General features: G+C 38.2%; 1 protein-coding gene across 2 annotated transcripts; it reads right to left on the bottom strand.

Moving 5' to 3' along the window:
- Positions 1-16,722: 16,722 nt before the first annotated feature.
- On the bottom strand, positions 16,723-23,058 carry LOC127808693 (uncharacterized). Of its 2 annotated transcripts, XM_052347265.1 has the most exons (7): positions 22,695-23,058; positions 20,535-20,592; positions 19,294-19,374; positions 19,160-19,195; positions 18,566-18,805; positions 18,347-18,488; positions 16,723-17,430 (listed from the first exon to the last, which is right to left on the bottom strand). In XM_052347265.1, the coding sequence occupies exons 1-7, from the start codon at positions 22,874-22,876 to the stop codon at positions 16,922-16,924; spliced, it is 1,248 nt and encodes a 415-aa protein (XP_052203225.1). In that variant the 5' UTR covers positions 22,877-23,058; the 3' UTR covers positions 16,723-16,921. The 2 variants fall into 2 exon arrangements, with proteins under 2 accessions (XP_052203225.1, XP_052203226.1); XM_052347266.1 differs by lacking the exon at positions 19,294-19,374.
- Between the last annotated feature and the right edge of the window lie 383 nt (positions 23,059-23,441).

Here is a 23,441-nt window from a genome sequence, read left to right as displayed (position 1 = left end):
AACTCTTACTCGATCGAGAAGTTAGTCGATGGAGAATTATAGTGCATGGACAAATAGGTTCTTTTTTAAGTATGTCTTCATTACTGGTAGGATCGGGATGCTAGTCGTTCAAGAGTTGGTTCCCCTTTAATGCTATTAGAGCCTTGACTCAGTATTTACGGCCTATGCATGATGTTATTATAATGTGTATGGGTTTTGAACAGAATATTGCTCTCTCTTTTGCAGGTTTATGTAGAAATGGTCGACTAGTTTTGGCCATCGGTTGACTATTCTCGATCTTTTTCCTTAAGAGTGGTCGATTGGAGGTAGAATGGTCAACCAAAAGTAGAGACCCGATCGACAGCTTTGAGAAAGCAGTCGATCGATCCGAGCAACCCTAAATCGATCAATTGGTTGACATGCAACTATCGACCATTTTTGGTTTAGTGAGAGCCCTTCAACTTGTTCTTCAGAGCGGTTGACTGGTCCGCTTGGAACCCAAAATTAATCAACTGATTTGTCACTTCCAGTACTATTTTTGTGCTCATGAGATGTGATAGCAATTTTTCGCAAGTGTACGGATCGCACAAGTAATAAAATAATGAGTACAAGTATCGTTCCCATAAGAATTGATTGATAATTACCAAAATTATATTAACTCAAATATGGGGTGCTATTGTTGTGGGGTGCCCTAATATTCTCCTAAATCTCAAAGCAATTTTTGAATATATTCTTCCTAGGAGAGTCTTCGGGATAAAAGCCTCCCAAAGCCTCGATGGGTCCCCTTTGATTGGCCTAGTGTAACACCCAATAACCCTAGTGTTATGAGAATGAGAAATGAAGTAAGAAAACTTTCAAAAATTCCCTTGAGAAGGTGTTAGATTCTTGAAAATATTGGTGCCCTATGAGAGGGGCATTTTGGTAATTTGGATACTGAAGTCCAATAAAAGGGTATTTTGGTGAATAGGAAATAATTCCTATGTGGAGTTAGGTGTGTAAGTGAATTAAATCCCAATTTGATATTTATGTGGAGATATATGGATTAATAAATTAACAAAGGGTATTTTGGGAATTTTGGAATAAATTCCATAGAGGAATTTAATTATGAAAAATAGGGAAAATGAAAAATATGCAATTATTGGAGAAAATAATTAATTTTCTCTAAAATAGTGAATTAATGTAGTGATGCCACATGGATGGAGGAGATTAGAACTTGGAAGCCAAGGTTGGTGTCTTGGAGTGACACATAGCTTAGTGTGGTCCAAGTTAAAAGAGAGACTTAATTAAATGCAAAAGATTTGAAATTAGTCTTTCAAGCATTAAAGGAGAGGCATGATGGTTTGGATTAAAAGAAAATCCAAAAAGAAATAAAATTAGTCATGCATTAATGGTGAAAAATGGTTCCATTAAATTAAATGGGAAAGAAATTAATTATGTCTCTCAAGTGTGATAGTTATGAAAATAGTCCCATTTAAGTAAATGGGAAATTCAAGAGATCTAATGGGTAAGATGTATTCTTGAGAAAGAGAATAAATCCAAGGGTGGAGATTTAAAGAGAGGAAATGGCATGGAGTGTGTTTCTTCCAAGAGAGAGGAAATGTATCTAAACAAATGGAATGTGGAGATTTAATTCTCCCTAAGCACATGGATTGTGCTTTTAATGAATGGTGGGGATCCATTCTTCAAAATGGGAAAGGGTAGTATTTAATGGCAAGTGAAGAAGACTTGTCTTCCTTTAGCCATTTGGAGAAAGAAATGAAGAAGGAAAGAAAGAAAGAGTCTCCCATGGAGGAAAAAGTGAAGAAGAAGACAAGGTAAGTTCATTCTTTCTTCTCTTTATTTTAGTATGCTTTGTATGCAAAGTAAGTTTCTTTTGGGATGCCATCTTAGATGGGAGAAGATGAGGATAGGAGCTCTCTTGAGATGAGGATTTGAAGCTTTAAAGAAAAGAATGAGGTAAGGGATGGCCCCATGGGAGGGTGGCCTTACAATGTGTAGTAAGTATGGTTCATAAATGTATATGTTGTATTTAGCATGTTCTTTTGTGTTCATGAGACCTATGGCCATAGGGTTGTTGGGAACATGGTTGAAATGGTGGGTTGATGCCTCTAACCTTGGTGGGTTGGGAGGGCAAAGAGACCTAGCCACACTTGCATGCATTTTGCATCATATAATCTTGTTATGTTCATATTTATTTTGCATTACACCCTTATTGAGCTTAATAGCTCATGAGGTTCTTACCCTCACATATATGTTGTCAAGGCATGAGAAAGTCAAGGCAATGGTGGAATGGCATGTGAAAGCATGGGAAGAAGATCCAAGAGCTTTTTATGGCCTATGTTCTTGTGTTTGATTTATGAGATGTAATTTAGTTGGTTGGTAATGGCTTGTTGTAATACCCGGTATTACATGGTATTGAAAAATAAATAAATTTCGATTATTTGAAGGGACCTCAGGTGGTCCGGGAAGCCCAAGAGTCAATTTTGAGAAATTAATTAATAAAATTACCGAATTGGCGGCAGGGAGTGCCTTGGGACTTGGATGTCCAGGGAAGAGGGCAAGAGATTGATGAGCGTCTCGAGATGAGGATAATGACGCTGGAAGTAGTCCAATCTGGAATAATTTTCGGATTTAATTCTGTATAAGCTCGAAGGGGTGCAAATACCGAATAGTCGCAAAGGACTTCCGGGAAGCTAAGGGGACCTTAAGGGTGGTCCAGTTTTATGAATAAGGTAACCCTGAAGCATTTTCAGGTCGAAATAAAGGTCCCGTGCAGGCGCAGGGATGAAATCGATATTTTCAAGTAAATGTCGGTAATTAATTTTTGAAGAAATCGAGTTGAGAGTGGCTTGATGATAATTAATTTATGCCTTGGAGGGTCCAAGTGCTATTATTAAAATCCCAAGTGTAATTAAATTTTCTTAATTGTAATTGTGGAAAATTAAAGGGATTAAATAGTAATTTGTGTGTTTATATATATGTATATATATATATATGCGGGTGCGTGAGTGCTGGGGAAGATTTCAAAATTTGAAATCAAAACAGAGAGGGAGATTGAGAGAGCAGGGCTGAGAGAGAGCTCGTGGGAGGCTAAGTTCACCAGAGATCGAGAGAATGAGAGAGATCAAGATGGAGGGAGATGTGGGCCGAAGGCAGCAAAGGCGAGCGGCCATGGCAGTAGCTTCGCTATTGTTCCAGCCGTTGGTCAGCGGCAGGGAAGGCGCGGTGGAGGCTGATAGCAATCGCGGTGGCGCGGGGAATCATCGGAGATAGCCGGAGGCGCGGCCATGGCAGAACGAAGCTGTTGTTGCAATAGCTAGGCGCGGCCATGGCAGCGCACAGTAGCCGCAAACGGCGAAGCGGGTGAGCAAAGGCAGCGACGGAGGCGTGCGAGGAGGCTGGCCAGGCGGCGGGCGGCCATGCGCGAGGCTGCCAAGATGCATGAAGAAGAAGAAGAAGCACAATGCCGCACGGGAGAAGAAGATCCAAGGAAGAAGAAGGAAAAATAAAGAGAAAAGGAAAAATAAAAGAAAAAGAAAAAAATAAAAGAAAAGAAATAATGGAAAAATCTGGAAAATAGGTAAAAATCCAAAAAAATTGGAGAAAGTCCTGGAAAATAATTTGGGGCTCGAGGAGTGGGCCGGAGGTTCGTTATGGGAATCCGAGGGCATTATGGCGGTCCAATAGGCGATGCCAATGTGGGCGATTAACCAATTTTCTCTTCTAGATTAACTGAGGTGAGTTAATTAATTCTTTTTAGAATGTTTCCTTTATGTGAGATATTAAATTTTGTAGAGTAATTAATTGTTGGATTAAACCCTAGGTTGGGGTTGTTTGGAAATTATGGACGGCTGGTTTATGCCGTGGTAGGTGTGGGTTTTGTTGAGTTGTTGATGAAGGATCATGAACGAGGAAACAAAGCATGCAGCGGAAGCGTTTTAAAATCAAAAACGTTCCTCGTATTGTTAAGAATCTAGGAGACTTACTTTTGCGGCGGATTACCGGACGGAATGGAGCGATGGGAGCTTCTTCGCGTTGTGGAGACGACGGCTGTCCTGCTAGCCTTCGGCTTCGTCGCATCAGAGACTCAAACGCACCCTTTCGATCTTCCGGAGTATGACTCGAACTCGTGGCCTCTCTTCGGTGAAGAAGAATGAAAAAAAACGACTTAGATGAAAAACAACTAAAGAGAGATATATATAGGGAGAACCCTAGGGTTAAAACCCTAGTGGGCCAAACCCTAATGGGCCAAGACCTTTTAATTAATTTTCTAATTGGGTTAGCCCAATTAATTAATTAAAAACCCTAATGAACTATTATTTTATTCTAGCCCAATGGACCATTCTGAATAAAATAATTCTCTCTCAATATAATTCATCCAACAAGCCAAATGTATTAAAAAATACATGAGTTACATCGAGCTACCCCGGGGACCAAAAGACAAATTATTCACGGCTACTAAAATGACCAAAATATCCCTGCTACCTAGTAGCTATATTTTGTCATTCTAAGTGTTCCAACTATCACCATATGGTAACACTGACCCCACGAATAATTTTGCATATGCCATGTCCTTGACCTACTAGTGTAATAACGAAAATACCCCTCTGCGTAACACCCATCATTTAGAAAGGAATAATGTACTAACACCTTTCTAAATGACTTCTACCATCCTTAGATCACTAGTCCAATAATCCGTGACTACTCGAATGTACTTGCTTATCACTGGGAGCTACCCAGAAGCACACACTCTTAAGTCACGTTCCCAGGGCCCTGGATTATTCGATTATTCTTGGACAATCACAAGGGGGTGAATCACAGAAACTATCTTGTATTAGTCTGTCTTAGTTAATTAGAAACCATACTCCCAACTCAAAAGGATATTGATCTTTAATAGACCTCACCTACAATGAATCTAAGAATATAGCTCTAGGTTCACTAGACCACCAACTAATACTCAAGTATTAGAGTACTCGTCCACGTAGTAGCAGTGATAGACTAGCTCCATGATAATTAGTACTTTGTCATTAGCTTCTATCACAGGTCCACTCTACGCATTCCAAATGCGCTTATACAATTAGAGTAAACGGACTGTTTACTGGCTAAGGCAAGCCATCCTCCATTAGGATCTATTGCACAATGATCTTATCATGATAGAATGCCCAGTTCTATCAAAAGATCAAGAGTTATATTTTCTTACTTATTAAGTACCCATGATTCATGCCTAACTGTGAAGAACGACCCATCACATGAATCACTTACTTAATAGCATGGACACCTTTCCAACAATTAAATGCAATTAATATATGTGCCATAAACTGAATAAAAGAAATATCATTACCATAAATTAAACAAAACGTGTCTTTAGGGCATACATTTCCAACAGTTGATAGATGGTTCTGATGGTGTGTGGCGAAGTTGAGGGCATTGGTTTAATGTCGGATGCTAATGGAGTTGGGTTTGTGTGTTTGCCTCTAGGTTCGATCGGGAAGGCGGTGATCCTAGAAGAGCTCGGAGAGCAGGCTGGCGTTCTCACCGAGGCAGAGATGAGGCTTTGAGCCAGGTAAGGGACGGCCCCATGTGGAGGTGGCCTTGCAAGTTGGTAAATGTGTTTGATAATGTTTTTATGTTGCATTTGCATGTAGTGGTTAACACTTGTGTGATGCAAGATCTAGTGGACCTGTGGCCATAAAGAGGACTAGTGTTGTGGGGGCTGATAGGTTGATGCCTCAAACCTTGGTAGGTTGTGAGGATGTGTGGGCCTAGCCTCATTTGCATGCATTGGGCATACATAAACATCTTTATATTCATATTTACATGCATTGCACCATTACTGAGTCTTTGTGACTCATGAGGTTTACCTCATGTGTAGATGATGCAAGTCCAGACGCAGGCAGGGATGGTGCCGGGAGGCCTTCATGGCAATTAGCTTGTTGCCTGAGATGTGTTATTGTGTATTTTCATATATGTATTTATGTAATTGGATGTATGTGATATTGAGCACTAGAAGTATCTAGTTGTTGTAATCATAATGGTGTGATAAACGATTGTGAGTCTACGTGTTGTGTATGTGGTTTTAGTTGTTGAAGCCAAGTTCGGACCAAGTAAAGACTAGCAAGGTATGTTCTCATAAATCCCCAATACTCAACAAAGTGTTGTTATGCTAGCTTTGTGCCTGGGTCACCTCTAGCTTGCTATGAGGCGAGTTGAAGAAAGGTGAAGCTCACTCGGGTTTCAGGTCTCGGTCCGCTAAGTTTTCTTGTTTAAGTTGGGACCGATTCTTGAGTGGAGCGAAGGGAATGACGAAGCCTAGTTCCCACCTAGGGCGTTTCCTATTGAAACATAGTCCAACCCTTCAGTTGTGGTTCGTCGGCTAAGTAATCGGGTCGATTATTTACTGGTAGCGCCCGTAAGTGGGAGCGGGTCGTTACACTTGTAAAGCCTAAAACCATGGATGTATTTTATATTTTGGAATGTATGTTTCTATTTAGAAAGTAAGGTATTTGATTATGGCTTGTGAGACCTAAGTATGGATGTAAATCTCACATTTGGCACAAGTTGTTGGAAGCATCAAAGGGGTTAAATAAAAAATAATTTTTGTGGGAAATGTGGTGTTTTTGGTGTTTATTTTGGAATGAGAAAAATATGGAAAATTTTGGGTTAGAAGGGCCTAAGAAAAGAAAAGAAAAAAAAAAGTGAAGCGAAGTGGTAGCAGCTGGGGCCCGCGTGTGGCCCGTAGGGGGCCACAACGGGTGGCAGCAGGCGCTGGGTCGCGCAGGCGCGTGGTGGCCAATTTTTTTTAAATTCTGATTTTTTTGAGATTTTTGGGACATTTCTTAATTGATTTTGGGCCCCGGAGGAATTTTCAAATTAAAGGGATTTTTCAAGCATTTTGGAGAATAATGCTGAATTTTTGAAAAATTGAAAATTATGAGTTTTTCCTCCAAATTTGGTAAAATCAATGGGTTGATTGAAATTGTGAAATTTATGGAGTCCGGTAAAATTCTTGGATGGAAGAAGAATTTAAAATAAATAAGAAAATGGCGATTGGGCGTATGAATGAGATTTCTTTTTAGCCAAGTGCGGTGTGGTTTAAGCTCAATTCTGCTAGTGAATCCTGGGGTCAAGGGAAGGGAAGGACGAGCCTAGTTTCCACTTAGGGCGTTTCGTGTTGAAACCTAGTCCGCCCTTTGCCAAAGGCCGGGCATGTGGGCAATTCGGGTAATTGTTCACGAGTGGCACCCGTAAGTGGGAACGAGGAGTCACACCTAGCATGCATAATTTTTGCTCAAGTCCAACGACACCCTTTGGGGTCTCTTGGACCCAAGCCATCCAGTGGCCCAAAGACCTTTACAAAACCACTCGGAGATAGCCATTAGGGTGCCTTATCCTGAAGACTTCTCCAGGCTCTCCGACCTCCCCAAGGCCCTATCTAGAAGAGTCTTTCCACTCGACCGTGGGTCCCATAATTTCGTTTGGTAAAGGATCCCTTTGGAAGATCTCTCAAACCAGTTGGTCATCACTCAAGTCTTTCTTTAGAACCCATCTAAGAACATAAATACCTATTCGGGACACAGATTAGAGATATACACTTGCATCATATATCATACTTTGGACATACCTTGGACTATTGTCTAACTTTGGGATCAGAGGGCTCACGTGGGAGAGTCTCCTGCGTGCTTTTCTGACCTCTATTTGTGACCGCAAGCTAAGTCCCAGCTTAGCTCACCCAAATGAATGGAAGCCTTGCCTCCCAAGACCTATCGGGGTTTCCTTTCTCTTGATTCCCCGAAAGCCCATCCGGACAGCTTATCCGAAAGCCCCCGAGGAACCATCCGGGTTCTTTCCTCTTTGGGTTCTAGCTCCGACTTATTCCAAATTCTTTTGGCCTCACTTGTGGCATCTCGGATCCTCTACCATGATGATGAACTTTGCTCTAGTTGATCATAAGACAAATAAATTTAATTGTTGTAGTTAAGTAACAACAAATACTCATTTTCTGAAGTGGGTTAGCAACATTCTCTAATGATGCTACCTTCTGTAGCTGCACGTTTTCACATGCTATAATCTCTCAAATAAGATGGAAGCGACGCTCAATATGCTTGGACTTCTAGTGCAATGCCCCTATTGTTGTCGTAATACAGAGATATTGACAACTCAATGGATGAAACCACTTCCAGTTTAGAAATGAACTTCCTCACCCAAATAACTTCCTTTACAACATCACATGCTGCAACATACTCCGCCTCCATATGTTACAACCATGATAATGATCCCTAAAATGATCCCTTGATTCCTATTTTTGTTATGTTCATGGATTATTTTTGAAATTGATTACTTTGCAGTATTATTACTAGTGAAATTCTATTTAATTTTATAATTAGAAAGAGTTTTTTTTAGATATTGATATATGTAATTTGTATTCTTTTTGTCTAAAATTCATATATAAAAATAGGAAAGAAAAAGCTAGGGGCTTAATTAAACCAAATCGGCCTGATTTGATCTAGTCCTTGAAATTAGTTGGTCCTCTGTCTAAAATCTTTTTAAAATGTAGTTCTAGTTCGATCAAATATAAATCAAATGAACACCTTTATAAATGTATTTCTTTTCTATTGTCCAAAACCACATTTATAATGTTTCTTCTCTTCTTTCTCTTGCTTTCTGCAAATAATTCTTACCTTTCATAGCAAGTGAATCCTAGAAGGAGAAGCTATTGGACCTTTTGTTGAATTGAGAGTTATTAGCTCTAAGAGGGAGGAGAAACTCTTATTAAGGATAATGTTATACAGGCTTGGTCATTAATCTATTATTTGTGTTATGATTTAATTGTTTATTATAATTCAAACTGGTAAAGCTTTCAAATTTTCAAGGTATTCTAGCTAGTATATCTTTCTAACATAGTGAACTCCCATAAGATTTGTGTTGCATTCTTGAGCAGTGAAGAATTACTACTTTTGAGAGGTGACACAGTTCAGCCAGATGGAAAAAGGGAACACTTATTTACTAAATGCATTTACAAATTTGCAAATTTGTAAAATTTGTAGGGTGATGGTGCAAATTTTTAAAACGTTTGGGTGGGAGAACTTGGCTGGGTGCCCCCCTTTACGTTGCATAAGTGAACCTATACATACACACCGAGTGTACTTAAGTTTTTCATAGAGGAAATGATAAATATAAGGCTCTAAGATTCGGGTTGAGAATTGTATCTTGAAAAGATTAAAGAACAAACAAAAAAGAAACACACACACACACACACACAAATATATGTAATGTTAATATATTCATTTAATAATAAGTAGAGGACTAGGAGCAAATTTAACAATACAACATGGTTAGACTTACAGTTCTTGAATTATTTAAGTCAACCAAAGCCTCAAGCAGCTGCCTGCCAAGTTGCCAACTCAATGCTTGAAAGAGAGCCCATAACTAGGTCATTCCACTGGAAGCATGCATGCCCTTAACACCAAAATGGAGAATTGAAATCCAAAATAACTTCAAATACTAATAGAGTTGTAATTTTGTTATATTCTGTTTTGTATTGTAATAGCTTACATGTTGACATTGACATGGTTGTATTTTTATGTTATGTAGAAGGGCATTTTTGTATTTTTGTCTCAAGGACATTTCTGTAATTTGTGTATTAGTTTTAGGGCATATTTAAGGTAGAGATCTCTATGAATAAAGTGGGTCGATGAAGCCTTTATATTCTCGTGTCTCTCTGTTATGATATAAAAGAACGTGTCTCTCTGTTATGATATAAAAGAAAACCCTAGACTCCACCTCCGTCGATTCCCATTCTTCATCAGTCTTTGACGCTATGAGTTCTAGGTACGCTTCCTTTTCTTCTTTAATCGACGACGCTATGTGTTGTTTTTCCCGATGCTGTTGTGGATCTCCATTGTTTGGAGTCCTGCAAGTCAGTATTACCATCTTCGTTCTTCTTCTTCATTTTTTTTAGATCGTGAACCTTGCGATCTTATTCCATCATTGTCTTCATTTCTTTTGATATTTGATTGATGGCTCATACTTGTTCTATGGCGACTTCATTTTCAAAAATTTCTTCTCCGTTAATGAGCACTTCTACTGTTGGCAACGCCTCGAGTCCTTATTTCCTACATCATTCTAATAATCCTAGATTACTGCTGGTATCTCAACCGCTCACCAGAGACAACTATGCGTCGTGGAGCCGTGCCATGCTTATTGCTCTCTTGGTAAAGAACAAATTAGGTTTTGTTAATGGCTTGATTTCTTGGCCACCAAGTGATGATCCTCTTTTCAATTCCTGGATTAGAAACAACAATATTGTGATTTCCTGGATTTTAAATTCTATTTCTAAAAAAATATCTGCAAGTGTGATATTTTCTGAATCTACCTATGATATTTGGAATGATTTTAAGGAAAGATATCAACAGTCTAATAGTCCTCGGATATTTCAGCTTAGGAGAGATTTGATGAATCTAACACAAGGCCAGTTATCTGTTAGTGCTTATTTCACAAAACTTAAGACCATATGGGACGAACTTAGCAATTATAGGCCAAACTACTCTTGTGGAAGATGTTCATGTGGTGATATAAAGGCCTTAGCATAACACTATCACACCGAATATGTAATGTCATTTCTAATGGGCCTAAATGATTCTTATGCACAAGTTCGGGGATAATTGTTGCTAATGGATCCAATTCCTTCCATTAATAAGGTGTTTTCCCTAGTTACTCAAGAGGAAAATCAAAGGAACATTCATACTATTGTTAATGATCCAGTCACATTCTCTGTCAAACATGATAGTAATAGGCCCAATCAAGGTAGATCTCAAAAGAGGGAGAGGTCCATATGTAGTCATTGTGGTTTTACCAGGCACACAATTGACAAATTCTATAAGCTTCATGGATATCCTCCCGGATATAGGCCTAGGTAGAGAAATGTTACAACTAATCAGATATCCCCTAACCAGTTGAAAAAACCTATTGTGAGTCAGATTTCTGAATCAAATTCTAACTCCTCTCAGAGTTAGTGTGTTAAAGGTTTTATGCAGTTGCTAAATCCTCAACAATATCAAAATTTGTTGAGTATGTTAAGTTCACATCTCACCATTGCTAAGACTACCAGTACAGAACTTGCTCCTAATGCCTCCACTTCTGATCAGGCTTCAGGTATCTATTTTTCTATCTCTGTTGGTTCTTTACTTAGTGACCCTCGATATTGGGTTTTGGATTCGGGAGTTACTAGTCATGTATGTTTTAGTTTATCGTCTTTTGTTGAGGTAAAACATATTCAGAACACTTATGTTACCCTTCCTGACCATACACAAATCTCAGTATTATATATGGGTTGTGTTCAACTTACCTCAGATCTGGTATTAGACAATGTCCTCTATGTGCCTCACTTTAAGTTCAATCTCATATCTATAAGTGCATTGGTTAAAATGAATACAACGAGTCTCAATTTTACTCCTCATGCGTGTGTTATTCAGGATATGCACACTTTGAAGATGATTGGCAAAGGTGACTTTGTTGGAGGCTTATATGCCCTTAAAGCTGGAACTGATATGTCAGTTAGTACAATTGTAAAATCTGCTCATCATGTCATGGTAGCTAATGTTGTTAATAAAACTACATGGCATAAGAGACTAGGACACCTTTCTTTTAAGCGGATGGAATTAATAAAGGATCAGTTACATTTTCATGATGCTAACAATGATATTTGTTTTGTGTGTCCATTGGCTAAGCAACGACTGTTATCTTTTGTGTCAAATAATCAATTGTCAAAGTGTGCTTTTGATTTAATTCATTGTGATACTTGGGGCCGTATCATACACCTTGGGTTTCCTTATGAAACATAAATCTAAGGCCAAGACTATTGTTCCTAAGTTTTTTTTTCTTAGTTGAAATTCAATTTAACAAGGTGATTAAGAAATTTTAGTTTAACAATGCCCCTGAATTGAAATTTGCTAATTTTTTTTGCCTCTAAGGGAGTCATACATCAATTCTCATGTGTAGAGAGACCTGAACAAAATTCTGTGGTTGAAAGAAACATCAACATCTTTTAAATGTGGCTAAGGCACTCTATTTTCAGTCTCGGGTTCTTATAAAATTTTGGGGTGACTGTGTCCTTACGGCTGCATACTTGATTAACAGATCACCTACCCCTCTTTTGCACTCCCAAACCCCCTATCAATTGTTGTATCAAACTTCCGTAGACTATTCTTCATTCAGAGTTTTTGGTAGTCTATGTTTTGCCTCTACTTTACCCTCACATAGATCTAAATTTCATCCTAGGGCCAAGGCTTATATTTTTATTGGCTACCCACCAAACATCAAAGGCTACAAGTTGTATGATCTCACAGAAAAATCCATTTTCATCTCTCAGGATGTTCGATTTCATGAGCACATATTTCCCTTTCATTCTATAACCTCTTCTGATGAGATATTAGACCCATTTGTTGATCTGGTTTTACCACTTCCTGTACATGAACCTGCTGTTGATTCATCTTCATCTCCATCCATTTCCCCTATTCTCATCCGTAGGTCTTCTCGGGCTACTCGACCACCTACTTATCTACAAGACTTTCATTATAGTCTTTTATCTCATCACCCACCTCTTTTAACCAACACCTACTATCCTTTACATCATTATGTCTCTTATTCTAAACTTTCTCCTACTTGTAGTTCTTTTCTTCTTCAAGTCTCCACTGATTTTGAACCTCAATACTATAACACCCCAAATTTTTCGAGCGTGTTATAACTTAGGATTTCGGGAATATAAAATTTTTTCATACCACAATCACTGTCATACATCACACAAATTCTCAAAAATCCTAATTTTCACCTTCTCAGCTTAACAAACCCAATATTAAACAGCTAAGACAAGTGTTAAAATTTCAAATGCGGAAGCTAGATCGAACCTGATATGGTTCATAACCATAATACTTTATTTATCATAAATAAAATCGTTCAAGACGTCGACAAAATGTATTACAAGGACATCATCTCTCGTAAGTGATAACTGAAAGCCTTAAACATATCCAAGACATACATAGGTTCACACATAAAGATATTCTAAACATGCTACAGACAGTAAATTAAGCTTATTCTTTCGCTATCTCCTTTCCCTTTGAGCCACTTATCGAACCTGGAACATTTGAATATTCCAGGGACATAGTCCAATTAGAAGATGAATCTTCTAGTGAGAAACTCCAAAAAAAATAGTTTATATCAATGCATGAGCAAGTATAAAAAGTATGAGGAAAATAACAAGAACTACTCCGAAGTGCCTCGTGAACATGTCAGCCTCCTCCAACGAGAGCTTTCTCAATGGCACACGCACAACGCCTCTCGGGAGGTCCCTAACCATGTCACCTCAGCCCGACCTCATAGAACTCATGTAAGCACCACATCCGTTATCCTTTAAGCTCTCAGTCTTCCCCACGAGAGCTTTCTCAATGGCGCACGCATAGCGCCTCTCGGGGGATATCCGACTTTTGTCCTCGGCCAACAACAAATAGGTACAACAGTATGGCCATGCGAATTTTATAAATGCAACAATTAAAAAGCCAATAGCATATATTTTTCAGAAAAATACATTTCATATATGTAACATAATTTCACGTAAGAGAATAACAAGAGTTTACGTATAAGAATTTCACGAAACACGTCTCATGCAATAGAATTCTTTCATAAGAGAATAAAAAATAAGATTTGGAGTATAGGAGTCTCACCTTGTTGGTTTATCTCTTAGACGGTACGATTTCACTGCAAACGGCCTAGGTTTCTACAGAAAACACGCATTTTGATAAACCTAACCTCAAATATTTTTACATAGGGTTGAGGGGCATTAAAGTAGGGACAAAACTGGAAATTTTGAAGAAAAATGGGTCCCTCACGTGCCCTCACGCACCCTAGAAAGGTGGGCCACGCGCCTTCACACGCAGCCACTTTCTAGCGCATGTAACTCACGCGCTGCATAGCAATTTCGGACAGCTTCGTCTCGGTTTGATTTTTCGGCCATAACTTCCTCATTTTAACTCCCATTCGACTCCCATTTGAACCTACGCGACCCTCTCTTCCCCCTCTACAGGATTATAAAAAAAAAGAGGAACTTACCTCACTTTTTTTCTGACTGATTTTGGCGAATTCTGGCGAAAACCCGCAACTCCGACAAGGCTCGTTCTCCGCCGCTTTCTTCCTGCCTCCTTGCAAAACTTCCTCCCCTCTCTCTAGAGCAAGCTTCTCCACTTAGAGTGCCTCACTCCTCTAAACTCCTTTGAATGATTTAATAACAACCCATAGTGCTTATTTATAGATTACTTGAACCAATCACCTTATGCCACTTGTCACAATCTAAGCCATGGACTCCAAAGACTCAAAGATATAATTGAATGGCTTTTGAAATCCAAAGCTAGAATGGATTTACTTTTTGAAATCCAAGCTAATACCCCAAACTTCTTTCAAATGACACTTTGGCCCTTATTTCAAGTTCTCAACTTTAATATTTTACCACATGAGCTCTTAATTTCATCCTTATTTCATTTGAATAATTCTCTAATTACACTCTCAAACATCAAATTTATTGAGATACTTAAAATCTCAAAATTAATAACTCAAAATTACTCGATATGTACGATTTTCGGGAAGCTCCCACCATCATTCGGTCTTTTTAGGCTACAACTTAGCTTAATCGAAAATCGTTTCTTATTTTATTTCTTTTAGTGTCATAAATCTCGCTCGTCAAAAATATGCTTTCGTCCTTAGGTATCTAAGCTCCAAGGCACTTCTTGCGATCGATTCGGTCACTTATTGCCATTTCAAGCATATTTTTCGGTATTTTAAACTCACTTAAAATACGTGGCAACTTCATGAAAATATGGGATATTATAAATACTATCATCAAGCCGTAAAGCATGCTCATTGGAGAAATGCAATGAAAGCTGAATTAGATGCCATGCACCTTAATAACACTTGGAGTGTTACTTCCTTTCCTTCTCACAAGCATACAATTGGGTGTAAATGGGTTTATAAAATTAAATACAAATCTAATAGGTCTATAGAAAGGTACAAGGCATGTTTGGTAGCTAAGGGATATACACAACAAAAGGGGTTGGATTTTCTTGATACATTTTCTCTTGTAGCGAAATCGGTCACTGTTAAAGTTTTACTTGCCCTAGCAGCTAGCCATAAATGGGTTCTTACTCAATTGGATGTGAACAATGCTTTTCTTAATGAGGATCTTTTTGAGGAAGTATTTATGGACTTACCACTCGGTTACAAGCCTTCCTACTCGATTGGTAATAAAGGGGAGAAATTAGTTTGTCGGTTACATAAGTCTATATATGGTCTGAAACAAGCTTCAAGGCAGTGGTTCTCAAAATTTTCTCAAGCTATTCTTCAATTTGGTTTTACATAGTCCAAATCGGATTATTCTCTCTTCACCAAGGGTAGTGGTTCTTCATTTATAGCTCTTTTGGTCTATGTAGATGACACCATTCTTACGAGTCCCAATCTTTCAGTCATCAATGATCTAAAATCTTTTCTACATAGTCATTTCAAGCTTAAGGATCTTGGTTGTTTTCGTTATTTTCTTGGTCTTGAGATTGCACAATCTGCAAAGGGGATTTTCTTCTCTCAAAGGCACTACACCTTGCAACTTTTGGAAGATTCTGGTCTCTTAGCCAGCAAACCTACTTCTGTCCCAATGATTCCTAATATGAAGTTTAGTGCTAATGAAGGGGATTTAGTTGAGGATGCTTCCTTCTATCGTCGGTTTATTGGTCGCTTACTATATCTTACCATCTCTCGGCCGAATATCACTTATGTGGTCCACAAACTCAGCCAATTTGTTTCTAATTCTCAGAAACCTCACCTAGATGATGTTTATCACCTATTGCAGTATCTAAAGGCTGCTCCTGGTCAGGGATTATTTTTTTCTACCACTTCTTCTTTACAGCTTCGGGCTTTTTCTAATGCTAACTGGGGCTCGTGCTTAGATACTCGTCGTTCTGTAACTGGATATTGTGTTTTTCTTAAAGCATCGCTAATTTCTTAGCATTCTAAGAAGCAGGCTACTATTTCCCGTTCCTCCGCTAAAGCTAAGTATCGTGCTTTGGCTTCTACTACCAGCGAACTTACATGGCTTACTCAACTTTTATCGGATTTTCAGGTTCTTCTTTCCCTTCCTGCCTTACTTTTTTGTGATAATCAAGCTGCTATTTATATTGCAACTAATCCAATTTTTCATGAGCGTTCCAAACATATTGAGCTAGATTACCATTTTGTTTGTGACAAAATTATTGTTGGACACATCAAGCTCCTACCTATTCGATCACAACACCAACTGACAGATGTTTTTACTAAAACTCTCCCAAGTTCTCAACTTTTTTCACTATTGTCCAAGATGGCCATCATCAATATTCATGGCTCATCTTGACGGGGAGTAACAGAGTTGTAATTTTGTTATATTCTATTTTGTATTGTAATAGCTTACATGTTAACATTGACATGGTTGTATTTTTATGTTTTGTAGAAGGGCATTTCTGTATTTTTGTCTCAAGGACATTTCTGTTATTTGTGTATTAGTTTTAGGGTATATTTAAGACTGAGATCTCTATGAATAAAGTGGGTCGGTGAAGCCTTTACATTCTCTTGTCTCTGTGTTAAATACTACCCAAGTGTTTCTAGTCTCATTAAACATGCAAACCTGATACTGTATTGGCACCATACATGACAGTCAAGTTCGGAGGAATGACAAAATTTAGACAACAAATGACTCAGATTCTACGGTGAAAATCTCATGTAAGTTAGAAGTTCTGCTAGTAAATTCTGTACATCTTTGTCAGCTTAGTTCAAGCTACATCAGATCTCTTCTATATCAAAATAAACCCATCAAAGTGACACCCGCTCGCCTGTTTCTCACATTGAAACAGCTCTGTTCAATGTTCACATAAAGATTCTATAACCTTGAACGACGTATGCATTTAATAGCGTTCCTGCATTTGATAGGATTGGGAGGAAAATGCCACCTTGAAGCACCAAATGGTGGCCCTTTCAATGAGGGGGATGACCTTATATCCCAGTCCTCGACATTCTTGGGCACGCACACATCAAAAAGGATTTGGCCAAGAACTCCATGAGCGTTTATACCAGGTGAGCTGGGCATATGTATTAAGCCTTCTTTATTTTCATCCTGCACCGATCCAATAGCTCTGTCCTCGTGATACTCCTGTGAACTGGGGGCCAGGAAAGGGTCATTTACCTCAAGTGCAACTCTCTGAATTTTATTTGAATTTGTTGCTGCTCTCTTCAGCTTGAAAAATGGTTCTGTGATCTCATTTTGTGTACCCTCAAAGCCCATTCCCTCTCCTTCAAGTTGTCTAATTCTATGAGAATATATTACAGCAGCCTTCCCAAGTAGCTCAGTCACAGCAGCCTTGTAGTCAATTGGATAATGCCGATAATGACCTGGTTGATTACAGCAAAGCAAGTAGACTGTAAATAAACACTGGAGTGATATACGGAAACTTTTACCAAATTGATAAAAGTAATTTTTTGCTCATAGTGCAAATTTGGTGATTCAAAGAAAATCCTATGAATTAATAACATGAACATATATCTGTTCGCTTCCCAAGCAGTGTTATATAGGAATTAGGACGAAGTAAGCAAATGAATTGACTCCATACATATTCAAGGTTTCCATATAATTGGTGAGCTGCATTATTCACCAAGAAAGAGGAAGAGAAAGAAGGGAGGGAGGAACCAATATCAAGCTTGAGAAGGCTGAAACCTTAGGATTACTCACTAAAGCTTGGTACAGTCAACACATCCACAAACAAAGAAATAAGGAAATGAGATGCCACCATCTGTTGAAATATAAAGTCTAGACACCAAAAAGTAATAAATGCCCATCAAATTTGTATGCTTTAGTGAGTAGTTGAAGCACTGAAAAATACTTGACCAGTTTCAATAGCAGTTTTCATATTGCATTGCCTGCTGGCCAGCAATGCAATAGCAGCACGACTACAGTTATTACCAATGTCAAGAAAAAAAATATTCTTTTGACTTCTTTCTCCTTGTACATCATGGCCTTCCTTATTATCCAGTTATTAAACTGCCACCTCTAGACCAAGGGCAATATAAATGAAAATCATACCCTGACAGACTCCTTTTTTCATAATATTTTTTCTTTGGCAAACAAATTGCATCGCAACAAATTGACACCCTAAAATTTTACCATCTTCCAATACATTCCATGCTACCATAGAGCTCAAGACCACATTTAGCAATCACAAAAATGGGTAGTAAGGTAATAGACTAGCAGAAAACTGAAAAAAAGAAAAAATTACAACAAAATTAATGACAAGAAAGTTAAGGAGCAGACCTACGTGAGGAGAACTATTCCATTTCACCAGCTTTACATCTGCACCAAGGTCTTGTAGACGCTTGGAAAAATTGTAGATTATTGGATAGGGTGCAAGATCATCATCTTCTGAACATAAAATGAGATATGGAGCGCCCATGCTCTGCATAGGAATAGTAGTGAATAACATGAAGCAGATAGCAAGAACTAAAAATACCACTAAATTGTACCACTACTAACCACAGAGGAGTACAAAGTTTGCCAATATTCAGCACGTTGTGATTCAAATCTGCTAAGGAAGAGGGTGTCCAAACTGGAAGCAATGCCATGGGCAATCCATGATGCTAGTCGTGGAGGATTGGACATTTTAATAACTGTTGGGTGTAGAACAAATTGAGTGCCCGTATTACTGGTGAAATCAACTGGACTTGAATCATAAATGTGGCCGGAAACACAGTCCCTAACCAATCGATACTCATCCTTCACATGAAAAAGATTATAAGATGCATAAAAGTTACAAAACCAGATGTAGTAAAGTTCTACAAATCTAATAAGAGAATCACTAAACAAATGATTGACATGCTAACTGGTCACTACCTATCATATGCCCAACACCCTAGCAACCATCAACCCAGCATGATGAAGTGGATAAAGCACATAAAAACACATGATAGAAAGTAAAATGTTTTTGCAAGAAAACATAGTCTCTGAAAAGAAAGAATGGCAACCCCCCTTTTTTCTTATCTGAAAAGAAAGAATGGCATCCTCTTTTTTTTTTTCTTTGGCACAGGCTAGAGGGTCCCTAGCATTCAAAGAATCAGAAGTGAACTATACCTGATTGACTTGTGCTTCACACTTCCCTTCAATTATCTAAAACAAAAGAGAAAACAAAATTTAATGCTTCAAAGACAAATGTCAATGTTCACTTATAGGCATATTACATGCAAGCAGCCAACCTAGGAACTTACCTGGAGAACTTTGTACATGCAACCTTTTGGACCACCAGAAAAAGACGCAAAGACAACGGAACATGGCCTAATTTTCAGCGCCTTTGCATACCAAATGAACATGAAGCGTAATTAGTTATCTTAAACCAATTCTAATCTCAGAAAAATAAAAACAAAAGTTCTATATTGATGATTGCTGAGTTCCAACTAACCAAAAAGAAAGCAAAGGATTTTGTTCTGCATTCAAGACTGCATTGAACAAAAGCATGGTAGTTGCTTTTTTGTAAAGTGCTTGGAAGTAGGATTTCTCATTGGATATAAAAATGAAAAAGAAAGAACTATGTGTGTGCATTTTAGCGGGTAACCAAACCAAAAACTAAACTTCTTTTTTGGCTTTTTTCAACTCATTTTCTTCTCATTTCTAACCCAACTAAAATAAATAAATAAACATGCCTTCAATCCATTCATTTTCTCTTCATACAATTGTTATTTCCATTTTCTTTTGTGTCCATAAATCTAACTTCCAAACATGAAACACGGCCATATGGAGCCAAGAAAAATTGGAGAAAAATAAAATGACAATTATACTAAGCTCTAAGTTTTTGCATATTATTTCAGGGCCTATTTTCCAGCTCCAATGTGTTTAACCCTAAGCAAGGCATATATAAGAATCAATAGACTTACAACCCAAAGTTATATATATATATATATATAACTACTTCCAGAGTATAGTGATGAACTAAGGCTTGTTTGGTATTGTTGTGCGGTGTTTTATTGTGTTGAGCTGTGAAAGCAATGTTGATAAAGTAGTGTTTGGTAACAAAGAGTAGTGTTGTGCTTATTAATGTCAGAAGCAAGTAACAAGTGTTTAGTTAATATTTTACTGTTGTGTTGTGTATATGTAAAATGACTAAGAAGATACTAACTTATTTATTAGCTATTATGGAAAGTGGAATAATTATGAAGAGAGAGCATGGTTACAAAAGTAAATAGCCTTTTAATGAACGTGGGTCCCACTAAAAGCTATTTTGCTTTTTATAAAAAACAGATTAATTTGCTTTTTCAGAAGTAGTTGTGGTTTAAAATGCAAAGTTGCACTTCACCAAACGTTGCTTTTCCAAAAAAGCTAATAAAAAGTTGTTCTGATTAAATAGCACGGCAACACCAAACAGGCTCTAGGAGCTACTTAAGCATACTGATAGATTTTCATATTAGTTCCACGTTTAAATAAGGAAATAAATGAAAAACAGTCATAGGCTCACCTCAACAAGCTCATTAAGAATTCCAAACGCTAATGCAGTGGCTTTGCCAGGGAAGAATCTGCAAATACCATCAATGTTAATCTCATGACATCAATTTGTGGATTAATTAAACTACTAGAAATTCAAGAAAAAAAGAAAATTGAACTACTAGAAACTTTAATTTAAAAAAGGTAAACTTTCCTCAAATGCAACAAGTCCACACTAAAATTTCAATAAATAAAGAGAAAAATCTGACAATCAATTTGATATATATATATATATTCTTTTTTTTCTGTTGGTAAGTACAGTCAATTTGAAGATTGAAACTTTTACTCAAAAAATTCCTGCTTTCATACAACTGCAATTTTCATATCAGTTCAGAATACTTTTAAGCCATGTGGCTTTTTCTTTGCATATTCATAATTATGAAATTTTCAGCAGCGCATATTAGCAGCTTTTCTTATCTCAAACAGCTTGTGCTTCCACTTTGTCCACTATGCTACCATATTAGGCACGCAAGTCTGTCCATTTGCATGTATCCTTATCAGCCAGACTATACAGCATTTAACATCTTCCACCCCAGGCAATTCCTTTAACACCTTGTATTGAAGTAACATATGTGCATAATAGGGACATGCTGTCCATCTACTCATATATGGTCTCATCAGCATACATTTACCATCTTTGCAGGCAGTGTTTGCATTGAAGTTACGCACACATGATGTATGAGAACAAATCCTCCAGGAAGATTTTAAAAATTCGAACTAGTGTCAATCCCAAAATCCCATCTTTCCTTCCACATGAAGTTCTCTTAATGATCTCACAGTTGGAAACACCACCTGCAAGGACATGAAGAAGTTGGGGTTCTAGCATCTATTCATGTCTATATTGATGTCCTTACCTAGCAGAGATGGGGGGATTCTTAATGAGGCCATAAACACTGGTTCCACCTTCTAATTTCTAAAAGGTAAAGATTACTGTATTCTACTTTGTAAAGCTGAGCTACTCTAAATCCACTAACAGTAACAACAGTACAGTTTCCATGCTTCAGATTTACCTCTAGATACCATCTGTTTTAAAATTTCAACACAACAGCATTGGTGGAACTGCATCCTAAGTTGGTTTTTTCCCCTCATCATCATCAACTACACCTTATCCTGGCCAAGTTAAAGTTGGTTGCATGGCATTCATAATGTCAATTGACAATACAAATCCACGCAAAAGAATAATGTGGCAAACTTTTCTGCTGGATGCCCTTCCTGACACAATCCTCTAGTGAGGGAATGATGGGATAAAGTTTCAACACCAACTTCACATAGAAAAGTTGCATGAGATGGCAGTGAATGAAGATAGTTGATTTGGTCATGTTCCATCACATAGTTGTTATTGTGAAATCAACCTGTACAACATGAAAACACAACTATTTTTTTCCCCTAATTAAAAAAAAAAAAAAACTAAGAATTCAAGCACAAATTAAACACCAGTCACCATGTCTATTATTTCCTGGCGTACACATGCAAAGGAACATCCCTTTTCTTCTCATATGTTGATTAACTGGAGCAAGATTTTGCACCCGCCACAAACTGAGAACTTCCTATTTCAACATAGTATATCCATAGCAAATGGAAAATTAACTTTTGAAATCTAAAAATTTAATTGCAGATGCAGGCTTCTAGATACCATATTGCATTCCAAGAAAAGTCCTAGCCACCGAAGAGGCGTCAAAATCCCAGCTATCAAACTTCTGGTTATATTTTAGACATTCGGTTGATAAAGTTGAAGGATGTGAGTAAATTCCCATCCCTTGCTACTTATCCATCAATTATCACACCCAATCATGATTCTCAACAACCCCACCGCCTAATTGATGTCTCAGCCTTACATAAATGAATTGCTGAAAACTATTAACAGTCTATATAAGTGGACGCTACATATCAAAAACCAGCTTCTCCAATCATATATCCAGTTGTCCTCAATATCACAGGCCAAAAAATTCGCAAATCCCAGAACCTGCCAAATTAGCATTTCTTTCCCAAACTAGGTCAAACACGATAGGGAAACATAAACCAGTGGAACTTTCAAAATCAAAAGATAACATTAAAAAGAAAGGAAAAATCGTTCACTGACAATCGAAAGAGAAACGGAATCGGAAAACGCTAAATTGAGAGGGAGTGGACTCACAGATTGAGGAACTGGGAATGGCAGACAAGGGAATTCCAGCCGAGAGAAGAGTAGAGATCGACGTAATTCTTCAAATGCCTGTCTTGACTCGACATCCATGCGAACACCACCACAATCCCTTCCACTTTCCCCACACTTGGTTCTCTTCTTCCCCAATAAAACCTCCCCCCTGATCCCCACATCTTCTCCCGCAATTTTCTCAGCCAAAATAGTATTTTCTCGGCAGATTTCTCAGGAATTGCAGAGAATTCGATTCAACTTCAGGAGTTAACTTGGGGAAACTGATCGATGAGACAACACTCTTTGCAGCGCAATTCACACGCGCGCGCGCGCACAGACACAGACACAGACACACACACACACAGAGATATATATATATATATAGAAGAATGATAAAGACGATGACGACGATGATGTGGAGCGCCATACGCTCTGGGTGAATTTGTCTGTTTCCGCACGATCATTAGGCTGGCAATCCCCAAACAACAGCCATGGGATGGATGCCACGTGCGCTCGTGGATTCCGCCGTCGGATTGCAAGTACTAAAATGCCCTCCGATATTTCGCGATGTCGCCGAAAGACCCTCTCGTCGCCACGTGGGTCGTTCTGGTTGGTGCTGATGGGGCGTAGGCGATACAATGATAGATGTGTGATGCGAGGAAACGGGCGTAGGATAAAATTTGCGGTTTTGTTGGAGAGGATTGTCGCCTTTTGTCAGGTCTTGCGTGGAAAATCGATATACGGTTG

The sequence above is a fragment of the Diospyros lotus genome, chromosome 8 (assembly GCF_014633365.1).
Source record: "Diospyros lotus cultivar Yz01 chromosome 8, ASM1463336v1, whole genome shotgun sequence".
Lineage (NCBI taxonomy): Eukaryota > Viridiplantae > Streptophyta > Magnoliopsida > Ericales > Ebenaceae > Diospyros > Diospyros lotus.
Note: the sequence above shows the minus strand (reverse complement) of the source record. Positions and strands in the feature narration are given on the sequence as shown.